Genomic DNA, 13431 nt, shown 5'->3' on the forward strand with positions numbered 1-13431 from the left:
CGGTGGAATGGCTGGAAGTCGTTCCTTGTTCAGTTTGTTGAAACCTCCAATTGTGGCCATTCTGGGAACTGACCGCATCTATGACAAGCGGCATATTACTCTCAAATTTGCAACTATAATGTTCTATCCAGAGGCGTAGCGACCCTTCCCGGCACCCCCCTCAAACTTTCGATTTGCACCCTCCCTCAAGATATCGATTAGCACCCCCATTAAACTTACGATTTGCACTCCCCCCCCTCAAACTTTCGATATGCACCCTCCCTCAAGATTTCGATTTGCACCCCCCCCCCCCCACACTCAAACTTTCCATTTACACACCCCCCCCCCCACTCAAACTTTCGATTTGCACCCCCTCAAGCTTTCATTTTTATTTTTCCAACCCATTTTGGCGCCCCCTAAGGTCGGCGCCCGGGGACATATGTCCCCCCCCCCCCTCGCTACGCTACTGGTTCTATCGAGTTCAGGCTTTTTGGCCGAACTGTATACTTACACAGAAACACGGCTGGGAATATTCAAAACAAACTTGTTGTCATTGGATGAACTGTCCTTCTCTATGACAATTCGCATAATATTGCTAGCAAGTGTGCACATATAATGTTCTATCAAGTTCAGGCTTTTTTGGGCCAACCAGTATACCTACACAGAAACACGGCTAGGAATATTTAAAAAAAACAAACAATTTTTTGAATGACAATCTTTAAGCGAACGTACACGAAGTTTAAAAATATTATTTTATCTCATCCCCACTAGTCTTCCTCGTCTGATTTGTCTGTGTCCTCTTCATCTGAACTTTTCTCCTTCTTGAAGGTTGGGAAAAGGCTCAAGCGCTTCATCAGGCTCGACTTCTTCTCCAGAGTTCCGCCCTCCTCCGTCTTCTCCCCTTCGTGGGGGTCCACACTGCTTCCAGAGTTGACGGCGGTCGACGCCCCGGACGATCCGCTGCCCTTTTCTGATTTCCCGCCTTCTGCAATACATCGTTTGGGTCACGTGGTGTCAGGTAACATTCATGGGACGGCGTGGTCGGATCAGAGGCGTAGCGACCCTTCCCGGCGCCCGGGGACAATCTTTCGATTTGCACCCCCCCTCAAACCTCAAACTTTCGATTTGCAACCCCCCCTTTCGAACTTTTGATTTACACACCCCCCTCAAACTTTCAATTTGTTTTTCCAACCCATTTTGGCGCCTCCCTAAGGTCGGCGCCCGGGGACGTATGTCCCCCCCCCCCTCGCTACGCCTCTGGGTCGGATGACTGTTAACCCGAATGTTTCAAGTTCGGATTCCGGGGCAATGAGTTTAGCCCTGGAACGAGTTGGGTAAAGGCGACTGGGCATAGTGCTGGCACACTATCCTGTCATATGCAGAGGGTCACATGAACAGATGAACTCTACTTTATCTAAGCAATTGACAGCCCGGTTTGAAAGTGTAGCATGTTTACTACTTAAAAGTAACATTAGAGTGAAAAAGAATTTTTTTTTCATGTAATAGAAACAAAGGTAAGTAACCTTTTTTTCCAATGAGGTTATCACTTTTTACGAGCAGGGGTTTTCCCATACTTTTTACACGAGGTGGAAACAGGGGGGGGGGGGGGAGGAGGGATAGGCAAAAGACGACTTAAAGGGGGTGTGGTATGGCGGACAATGGTTAAAGTATATATTTTCTATTTAAATTTCATATTTTTACTGAAGGAGGTGGGGGGGGGGGGGTGAGACAGAGAAGGGTCCTCCACAGGGCGATGTAAGTACTCATAGTCTCTCTGCAGGAATCCCTGACTCTACTTACGAGTACATTTTGATTACGTATTGTTGTTAAACGCTACACGATAAAGACTTTTTAAAAAGTCATTTAAATATTACTTACCCTTTTTACATTTACATAAAGTATGTTTTAAAAAACTAATCCCTCCTTCATAAAGATATGCCCCCCCCCCCTCTGCCCGCTGACGTCACGATGCCCACAGTTCCCTGCACTAGACTCTCACCTGCCTCCTCATGCACAACAGCTTTCTTTTGCTGTCTCCGTTTGCACTTGTCGTAGCAGATGAAGTAGAAGATACAAAACAACAGGAAAATCCCGAGGGCCAAGTAGAAGGCGGCCACACCGGAAATGATGGAGTCGGCGTCAACAGTGACAGCTGGAGGGGAAACAGTAGCAAACTGATGGTCTATACATACAGTTGGTCTATACATACAGCTGGTCTATACATACAGCTGGTCTATACATACAGCTAGTCTATACATACAGGTAGTCTATACATACAGTTAGTCTATACATACAGCTAGTCTATACATACAGCTAGTCTATACATACAGATAGTCTATACATACAGATAGTCTATACATACAGATAGTCTATACATACAGATATTCTATACATACACCAAGTCTATACATACAGCAAGTCTATACATACAGCTAGTCTATACATACAGCTAGTCTATACATACAGATAGTCTATACATACAGATAGTCTATACATACAGATAGTCTATACATACAGATATTCTATACATACACCAAGTCTATACATACAGCAAGTCTATACATACAGCTAGTCTATACATACAGCTAGTCTATACATACAGCTAGTCTATACATACAGCTGGTCTATACATACAGCTAGTCTATACATACAGCTAGTCTATACATACAGTTGGTCTATACATACAGCTGGTCTATACATACAGCTTGTCTATACATACAGCTAGTCTATACACACAGTTGGTCTATACATACAGCTGGTCTATACATACAGCTAGTCTATACATACAGCTAGTCTATACATTAGTCTGTACATACAGTTGGTCTATACCAGGGGTCTCCAAACTTTTCAGTCCGAGGGCCGCATTAACTATCAATTTTCAGATCGGGGGGCCATTTAGTTCCAGACATGTCTTTGATTTTTCTGGACAAAGTTCCTCAGCCATCATCAACAAACGTTTTTTTCGTGGACAAAAATATCTCCGCGGGCCGGATGAGAGGACCTCGCGGGCCGCATCCGGCCCGCGGGCCGTAGTTTGGAGACTCCTGGTCTATACATACAGCTAGTCTATACATACAGGTGGGCTATACATACAGTTGGTCTATACATACAGCTGGTCTATACATACAGCTAGTCTATACATACAGCAAGTCTATACTTACAGTTAGTTTATACATACAGCTAGTCTATACTTACCGTTGGTCTATACATACAGGTGGGCTATACATACAGCTGGGCAATACATACAGCTAGTCTATACATACAGCTAGTCTATACATACAGCTAGTCTATACATACAGCTGGGCAATACATACAGCTAGTCTATACATACAGCTAGTCTATACATACCGTTGGTCTATACATACAGCTAGTCTATACATACAGGTGGGCTATACATACAGCTAGTCTATACATACAGCTAGTCTATACATACAGCTGGGCAATACATACAGCTAGTCTATACATACAGCTAGTCTATACATACAGCTGGGCAATACATACAGCTAGTCTATACATACAGCTAGTCTATACATACCGTTGGTCTATACATACAGCTAGTCTATACATACAGGTGGGCTATACATACAGTTGGTCTATACATACAGCTAGTCTATACATACAGTTAGTTTATACATACAGCTAGTCTATACATACAGTTAGTTTATACATACAGCTAGTCTATACATACAGATAGTCTATACATACAGATAGTCTATACATACAGATAGTCTATACATACAGATAGTCTATACATTAATCTGTACATACAGCTAGTCTATACATACAGATAGTCTATACATACAGATAGTCTATACATTAGTCTGTACATACAGCTAGTCTATACATACAGATAGTCTATACATACAGATAGTCTATACATTAGTCTGTACATACAGCTAGTCTATACATACAGCTAGTCTATACATACAGCTAGTCTATACATTAGTCTGTACATACAGCAGGTCTATACATACAGCTAGTCTATACATACAGATAGTCTATACATACAGATAGTCTATACATACAGATAGTCTATACATACAGATATTCTATACATACAGCAAGTCTATACATACAGCAAGTCTATACATACAGCTAGTCTATACATACAGCCAGTCTATACATACAGCTAGTCTATACATACACCTAGTCTATACATACACCTAGTCTATACATACAGATATTCTATACATACAGCTAGTCTATACATACAGCTAGTCTATACATACAGCTAGTCTATACATACAGATAGTCTATACATACAGATATTCTATAGATACAGCTAGTCTATACATACAGCTAGTCTATACATACAGCTGATCTATACATACAGCTGATCTATACATACAGCTAGTCTATACATACAGCAAGAATGAAAAACAACAGCAAAGTTACAGCCAGAGCATCCAGCTAAAATACTGTCAATTTAAGGCAGATACAGATATTTTGACTCAGATTTTGGTTCACTACAAAATGCTGACTTAGCCACTAGTATCAGATTTAAGGCCGATACATATATCTTGACTAATAGTAACCTGTAAGGCTGATAAAACTGTCCTGACTTACTGTCACACAAAGGCCGACACAACTATCCTGACTTACTGTCACACAAAGGCCGACACAACTGTCCTGACTTACTGTCACACAAAGGCCGATACAACTGTCCTGACTTACTGTCACACAAAGGCCGATACAACTGTCCTGACTTACTGTCACACAAAGGCCGATACAACTGTTCTGACTTACTGTCACACAAAGGCCGATACAACTGTCCTGACTTACTGTCACACAAAGGCCGACACAACTGTCCTGACTTACTGTCACACAAAGGCCGACACAACTGTCCTGAATTACTGTCACACAAAGGCCGATACAACTGTCCTGACTTAATGTCACACAAAGGCTGATACAACTGTCCTGACTTACTGTCACACAAAGGCCGATACAACTGTCCTTACTGTCATACAAAGGCCGATACAACTGTCCTGACTTACTGTCACACAAAGGCCGATACAACTGTCCTGACTTACTGTCTTACAAAGGCCGATACAACTGTCCTGACTTACTGTCACACAAAGGCTGATACAACTGTCCTGACTTACTGTCACACAAAGGCCGATACAACTGTCCTTACTGTCATACAAAGGCCGATACAACTGTCCTGACTTACTGTCACACAAAGGCCGATACAACTGTCCTGACTTACTGTCATACAAAGGCCGATACAACTGTCCTGACTTACTGTCTCCGATACAACTGTCCTGACTTACTGTCACACAAAGGCCGATACAACTGTCCTGACTTACTGTCACACAAAGGCCGATACAACTGTCCTGACTTACTGTCACACAAAGGCTGATACAACTGTCCTGACTTACTGTCACACCAAGGCCGATACAACTGTCCTGACTTACTGTCACACCAAGGCCGATACAACTGTCCTGACTTACTGTCACACAAAGGCTGATACAACTGTCCTGACTTACTGTCGCACAAAGGCCCCTGGTAACCCTCGATACAGCCGTGCTTGCAGACTCCCTCCAAACGATCACACGTCTTGTCTCCAGCACAGTGCGAACAGGCTGGCGAGAGACAGACATTTGTAGATTGTGATTTGAGGGGGGGGGGGGGGGTGGGAGGGGGGGGGGGGAGGTGACACTCATCACACACCCAATGTTTCTTTCAGTGATTTCTCCGCTGGAAGTGGGATATCTCCCCTACCCCATTTCCACCCCTCCTCCCATGATACTCTAACACTACCCCGCCCCCCTGTAAAAGGATATTGAAAAGAATACTATATAGAAAAATATATAGAATATATTGTCGCCCCCCCCTAGACGTTACAAGTTTAACCACCCCCCATCCCCGGAGCAAAATGTCTGTAAACCAACCACCTATGCAGTGCCGGCGCCAGGTTATTTAGCGCCCTAGGCAAAACTTATTAAAAGCGCCCCTCCAAACCCGCATTTTTTTTTCGTGCTCCCGTATTTTTAGTGGCGTAGCGACCCTTCCCGGTACCCGGGGACGAACTTTCGATTTGCACCCCCCCCCCTTCAAACTTACGACTTGCACAACCCCCCCCCCCCCCCCTCAAACTTTCGATTTGCACCCCCCCTCAAACTGTCATTTTGTTTTTTCAACCCATTTTTGCGCCCCTCTATGGACAGCGCCCTAAGCATCCGCCTAGTTCGCCTTATAGGTAGCGCCGGCCCTGCACCTATGCACCTATTGACCTCCACACCTATGCACCCCTTGACCACCTTACCCTCCGAGCAGGACAGTCCCTTGAAGCCTGCCAGACACCCGTGCAGGCACTCCCCGTCCGTTCTGTTGCAGGTTTTGTTCCCTGCACAGTGTGGGCATGCTGGGGACACATGATTGGTTGTTAGCGGGGGTTTCATTGGTCTACCTGGTTGTTAGCGAGGGTTTCATTGGTCTACACAAGGTTGGTTGTTAGCGGGGGTTTCATTGGTCTACCTGGTTGTTAGCGGGGGTTTCATTGGTCTACTACACAAGGCTGGTTGTTAGCGGGGTTTCATTGGTCTACCTGGTTGTTATTGAGGGTTTCATTGGTCTACTACACAAGGCTGGTTGTTAGCGGGGGTTTCATTGGTCTACCTGGTTGTTAGCGAGGGTTTCATTGGTCTACTTAAGGCTGGTTGTTAGCGGGGGTTTCATTGGTCTACCTGGTTGTTAGCGGGGGTTTCATTGGTCTACTACACAAGGCTGGTTGTTGGCGGGGGTTTCATTGGTCTATCTGGTTGTTAGCGGGGGTTTCATTGGTCTACCTGGTTGTTAGCGGGGGTTTCATTGGTCTACCTGGTTGTTAGCGAGGGTTTCATTGGTCTACCTGGTTGTTAGCGAGGGTTTCATTGGTCTACCTGGTTGTTAGCGGGGGTTCCATTGGTCTACCTGGTTGTTAGCGGGGTTTCATTGGTCTACACAAGGCTGGTTGTTAGCGAGGGTTTCATTGGTCTACCTGGTTGTTAGCGAGGGTTTCATTGGTCTACTTAAGGCTGGTTGTCAGCGGGGGTTTCATTGGTCTACCTGGTTGTTAGCAAGGGTTTCATTGGTTTACCTGGTTGTTAGCGGGGGTTTGATTGGTCTACTACACAAGGCTGCTTGTTAGCGGGGGTTTCATTGGTCTACCTGGTTGTTAGCGAGGGTTTCATTGATCTACTTAAGGCTGGTTGTTAGCGGGGGTTTCATTGGTCTACCTGGTTGTTAGCGGGGGTTTCATTGGTCTACACAAGGCTGGTTGTTAGCGGGGGTTTCATTGGTCTACTTAAGGCTGGTTGTTAGCGGGGGTTTCATTGGTCTACTACACAAGGCTGGTTGTTAGCGGGGGTTTTATTAGTCTACCTGGTTGTTAGCGGGGGTTTCATTGGTCTACTACACAAGGCTGGATGTTAGCGGGGGTTTCATTGGTCTATCTGGTTGTTAGCGAGGGTTTCATTGGTCTACACAAGACTGGTTGTTAGCGGGGGTTTCATTGGTCTACCTGGTTGTTAGCGGGGGTTTCATCGGTCTACCTGGTTGTTAGCGAGGGTTTCATTTGTCTACCTGGTTGTTAGCGGGGGTTTCGTTGGTCTACACAAGACTGGTTGTTAGCGGGGGTTTCATTGTTCTACTACACAAGGCTGGTTGTTAGCGGGGGTTTCATTGGTCAAGGCAACAAGCTATGTTCGACGACAAGTGTTGTAAATAAAATGTCTGACACACAACTTATCAATTTATCCACTAAAGACCTTTCAAACCTGTACCCCACCCCCTCCACCGCTAGGATACGACCCTCACCTGTACCCCGATGACCACTCACCTGTTGAACACACCATCACGCGCTGACCACTCACCCGTTTCGCAGTCGTCGCCGCTGAAGCCTGGACGACAACCTTGATAACAGAATCCTGTGACGGCATCGCACGTGCCATTACCGGCACAGTGTGAGCAGGCTAATGAGTGGAAAGAAAAATTAACTCAGGCTTTTGTATGTGAGAAAGGAAGCCCTAAACAGCATGGATCCGATATATATATATATATATATATATATATATATATATATATATATATATATATATATATATATATATATATTTACATATGTATTTTTACACACATATATATATATATATATATATATATATATATATATATATATATATATATATATTGTGTGTATGTGTTTGGTAGTGCAGTAAGCTGGTCCCTCGGTTGACTGTAGAATAGAGCGGTTAATTGATATTCTAATATCCAGCTGCAAATTTAGGAAAATATGCAGATACCTCATCAATGGAGCTGAAATGAAACTGGGAGCTGAGCTAAGCTACTTACAGTTGTCGTGTACACCTTCGGAGCTTAACCCACGAACTGTCATTACGGCCGATGATCGGCCGTAATTCCCCTTTCTGTGGTGTTACGGCCGACTAAATCGGCCGTTATTAAAATCGCGGTTAAAAATGCGAATGAATAAATATACGTTGGTTAAAGGGAAGTAACTATTAAAAAATGAATTTCCTTCCTGTTTCCGGTATTGGAATGCTTTCTGTTTGTACATGAAGTTTGATTTTCGTTTTAAAACGGGAGTGAATATTTTCTCAGTATTTTTACTATGAAAATGTCGGTCTAAAGCCGCAGATCGTCAATCTAGATTAGAAAATAGCCTTAGATCTTCTTTATATGATTAAATACAGTGAGAAAATAAAGAGATGACTAGACATTCATGTTTGTGGTCTTCATTTCATTATTTTAATAAAAAACTAGATTTATAATAATGAAAATGCATGCCTTTTTACTGTAATTCTTGGAATGATCGCAAAGTAAAAGTCATGAATGAAATAATTCATACAAAATCGCTTTTCAACATTAGTTTATAAAACTATGTATTATCTAAAACTAATGACTTCTAGTATCTAAAAATGTAGTTTCTATGAGACTTGAAATTTTTTTGGGGGGTTTTAGGGAGGGTTGAATACAGAAGTTGAGTAGTCAAATTTTACTCTTCTTGTAAATGTCAAGGTCACTATCAACATACACAAAATAAAAACAAACTATTTGTGTATCAAAAGATTCCTTGTCCAATATACTTTCAGAAAATGTATACATGTAGGGGTCTCTGATTTCATTCAATATTAAATTTTGACAATTTTATCAAGCATACGAAAAACTCTAAAAATGCCCGAACGCCACAGAACAGTTGCACTTGACAGTTCGTGGGTTAAAGATGACACCGCGGATTTGAATATCGGATTTAAATAAGACATGAAATGTGTTTAAGACCAATATTTAATAACCAGTCCTTTTATATAAATTCTGGAAAAAATAACCTGATCTTTTTTTTGCAACGTTATTTCGCGTGTCATTTGGACAAAAGAAGTTCATCAACAACACAGTGGTGAATTATAAAAGATATCAGACGGCGGTCATTGTTACCGTTTTATCTAGAGGTGGTGTTTAATTGTTTTTTAATTGGAGATCAATACATTGATTTAAAAAGGCGCTACTTTGAAAAGTACTTATAGTGAGAGGCAACTGTTCGTCCTTCTATGTGAAAGCAAGATAAATAATGAACTCATAAAGCCACCCTTATATTAGATAAAGAAAGTTGGGAACTTACCATCTTACACAAGGAAAGTTGTGAGCTTACCATATTACACAAGAAAAGTTGTGAGCTTACCATATTACACAAGAAAAGTTGTGAGCTTACCATATTACACAAGGAAAGTTGTGAGCTTACCATATTACACAAGAAAAGTTGTGAGCTTACCATATTACACAAGAAAAGTTGTGAGCTTACCATATTACACAAGAAAAGTTGTGAGCTTACCATATTACACAAGAAAAGTTGTGAGCTTACCATATTACACAAGGAAAGTTGTGAGCTTACCATATTACACAAGAAAAGTTGTGAGCTTACCGTATTATGAGGAACGTTATTAGCTTACCATATTACACAAGGAAATTTGTGAGCTTACCATATTACACAAGGAAAGTTGTGAGCTTACCATATTACACAAGAAAAGTTGTGAGCTTACCATCTTTGCAAGACTCTCCCTTGTATTTGGGTAGGCAGCCTGATACACATTTGCCTGTAGTGATGTGGCAGGACCCATCCCCAGCGCAATGGGCGCAGTCTGTTGGGAGAGACAAGTGCCGGTTGACATGGGCAGGATTGGGAATTTGTCAACACCAACAACACGACACACGCAGATGGTTACTTCCCCAACACCACAGCCACACACGTCAGCCACCACACACATGTGGGGGTCACTTCCATAAAACAACAACCACAGACAAGTTACCACAACCACTTTACTACCGTTGATCCTTCACCAACAACACATCAGCCTCCGGCTATCCCTCACAACCGACACACCAACTTCTGTCATATTCGTCACACACATCAAATTAATCCACCAAACACTACACAACAACTCCAATCAATCCAACACATCTAGCACACCAAAATCCAATCAGTGCTAGCACCAAAAACCCATGACACGTCCCCCACGACCTTCCCCCAACATCCAATCAGTACTCACACTAAACACCTCCCTCCCAACATCCAATCAGTACTCACACCAAACACCCACGACCCCCCCCCTACAACATCCAATCAGTACTCACACCAAACACCCACGACCCCCCCCCTACAACATCCAATCAGTACTCACACCAAACACCCACGACCCCCCCTACAACATCCAATCTGTGCTCACACCAAACACCCACGACCCCCCCTACAACATCCAATCAGTACTCACACCAAACACCCACGACCCCCCCTACAACATCCAATCTGTGCTCACACCAAACACCCACGACCCCCCCTACAACATCAAATCAGTACTCACACCAAACACCCACGACCCCCCCCTACAACATCCAATCAGTACTCACACCAAACACCCACGACCCCCCCCCCTACAACATCCAATCTGTGCTCACACCAAACACCCACGACCCCCCCTACAACATCAAATCAGTACTCACACCAAACACCCACGACCCCCCCTACAACATCCAATCAGTACTCACACCAAACACCCACGACCCCCCCCCCTACAACATCCAATCTGTGCTCACACCAAACACCCACGACCCCCCCCCCCTACAACATCCAATCAGTACTCACACCAAACACCCACGACCCCCCCCCCCTACAACATCCAATCAGTACTCACACCAAACACCCACGACCCCCCCTACAACATCCAATCAGTACTCACACCAAACACCCACGACCCCCCCCCCTACAACATCCAATCAGTACTCACACCAAACACCCACGACCCCCCCCCCCTACAACATCCAATCAGTACTCACACCAAACACCCACGACCCCCCCCCTACAACATCCAATCAGTACTCACACCAAACACCCACGACCCCCCCCTACAACATCCAATCAGTACTCACACCAAACACCCACGACCCCCCCCCTACAACATCTAATCAGTACTCACACCAAACACCCACGACCCCCCCCCTACAATATCCAATCAGTACTCACACCAAACACCCACGACCCCCCCCCTACAATATCCAATCAGTACTCACACCAAACACCCACGACCCCCCCTACAACATCCAATCAGTACTCACACCAAACACCCACGACCCCCCCCCCCTACAACATCCAATCAGTACTCACACCAAACACCCACGACCCCCTACAACATCCAATCTGTGCTCACACTAAACGCCCACGACTCCCCCCCCCCAACATCCATTTCCCTGCCCCCCCCCCCCTGTAGCACTGACCACAGGTCTGGCTCACCTTCTCCACAGTTGGCCCCCCGGTGACCTGCTTTGCACCCCGACAGACATGCGCCGTTGTGCCTGATGCATGAACCGTTTCCTGCGCAGTTAGCGCACCCTGAAAAAACCCACAAACACGTAGTTAGGGGTCATCCATAAATAACGTCACGCTTTTTTTGACGATTTTTACCTCCCCCCCCCTCCTCTCCGTCACACATCGTCACAAAAAGCCAGACCCACCCCTAAAATGACATCACACCTCAGCCTACAACACCACTCAAAATTGCAGTTGAAATTTCTTTTAAAACATCGATATTTTTCCAAAATCTTGTCTGAACTCTCTCAACATAACGTATTTTAATCAATTCGTATCACAATTTAATAAAACAGTTCTCTAAAACGCGAAATAACATCTAAAATTAGTTTTCTAACATGGCTTTTTTATAATGCAAAAGTGTGACGTCGCACCATCTGACCCCCCCCCCCCCTCCCCCTCATCACACACCGTCACAAAATTACGGACCCCCTCCCCCCTAAGAGTGTGACGTCATTTACGGACGACCCCCATAGTGAAACCAGGCGTATCTTTAGGATATACTCCTCATGCACACGTTCACGTTCAACAGGACAAGAAAACACTTTCACCCCTGTCGCAGGGGCGGAACTACAGTGCCGCCAGACCCCTCAATGCGGGGGGGGGGGGGGCACGCCATTTAGGGGCCCGTAGCCGACCATAATAAATTTTTTATAGTTAAAAAAATAATATTCTTGCATTTTTGACTTGACGGTAAAAGCTTTTGTAAATAACAAACAGATCTACTACAGTAGTGATGCTATACAGTAGCTAACACATGCTGTTGCATAAAAAAATACATATGCCTGAGCTGTAGTGTGAAAGATAGGCAAACATTCAAACTACTACCATGACTTATTTCCCTTTTTTAAATGGTTAAATAGGGATGCTCATTAGCTCCTTTCAATATATTTGTACTAAACAAATTAAAAGCAATTAGGCCTACCTCTCTTAATTATTATTTTTATAAAAATACATACTAAAGATTGACATAGCATAATAAGAAAATATATTTAAAACAAATAATACAAATACAATAGTTATATTCTTTTGACCGGCTAAATACTAGAAGGTAGGCTGTGTTAAAGCAAACATAAGGAATGAAAAAAAAAAAAAAAAAAAAAATTAAACTAGATCTATGCACTCACACACATGACATGTTGTAATTCGTTTCAATTGAAAAAAAAAATTATTCTTTTTTCAAAACCCGATCAGGCCAGAAATGACTATCAATAAATAAATAAATAAATAAAAAAAAAAAAAAAAAAAAAAAAAAATATATATATATATATATATATATATATATATATATATATATATATATATAGGGGCCCAGACAAATTTTTTGCGGGGTGGCCCTTATTTTCTAGTTCCGCCACTGCCCTGTCGAATTGCATCTTTCTCGATCCGTTATTAAAATATTTTTTTTCCGGTAGTTTGTAACCTTCTAAATTAATTATAAATAAAACGGGAGTGATCTCCCCTCAACTTTCTCGAATGTTCTTATGTAACACTACGAGGGAGAAGGCAACTCCGGATATGGACATTATTTTTAATCCATTTTTAATTACTTAAACTACGAGATTCTATTCTGCTTTAAAATTTTTAAGTATATAGAAATT

At 43.1% G+C, this 13431-nt stretch overlaps 1 protein-coding gene across 1 annotated transcript; it reads right to left on the reverse strand.

Annotated features, from left to right (window-relative positions):
• Window positions 1-742: 742 nt before the first annotated feature.
• Window positions 743-10364, reverse strand: LOC131941119 (multiple epidermal growth factor-like domains protein 10). Its single transcript, XM_059300128.1, has 7 exons — window positions 10352-10364; window positions 10011-10109; window positions 7833-7931; window positions 6245-6343; window positions 5466-5561; window positions 1979-2131; window positions 743-964 (listed from the first exon to the last, which is right to left on the reverse strand). The coding sequence occupies exons 1-7, from the start codon at window positions 10362-10364 to the stop codon at window positions 747-749; spliced, it is 777 nt and encodes a 258-aa protein (XP_059156111.1). The 3' UTR covers window positions 743-746.
• Window positions 10365-13431: the final 3067 nt, after the last annotated feature.

Source organism: Physella acuta, unplaced genomic scaffold, assembly GCF_028476545.2.
Source record: "Physella acuta isolate Inbredline_101_S28 unplaced genomic scaffold, ASM2847654v3 ptg000346l, whole genome shotgun sequence".
In the NCBI taxonomy this organism is placed as follows: Eukaryota; Metazoa; Mollusca; class Gastropoda; family Physidae; genus Physella; species Physella acuta.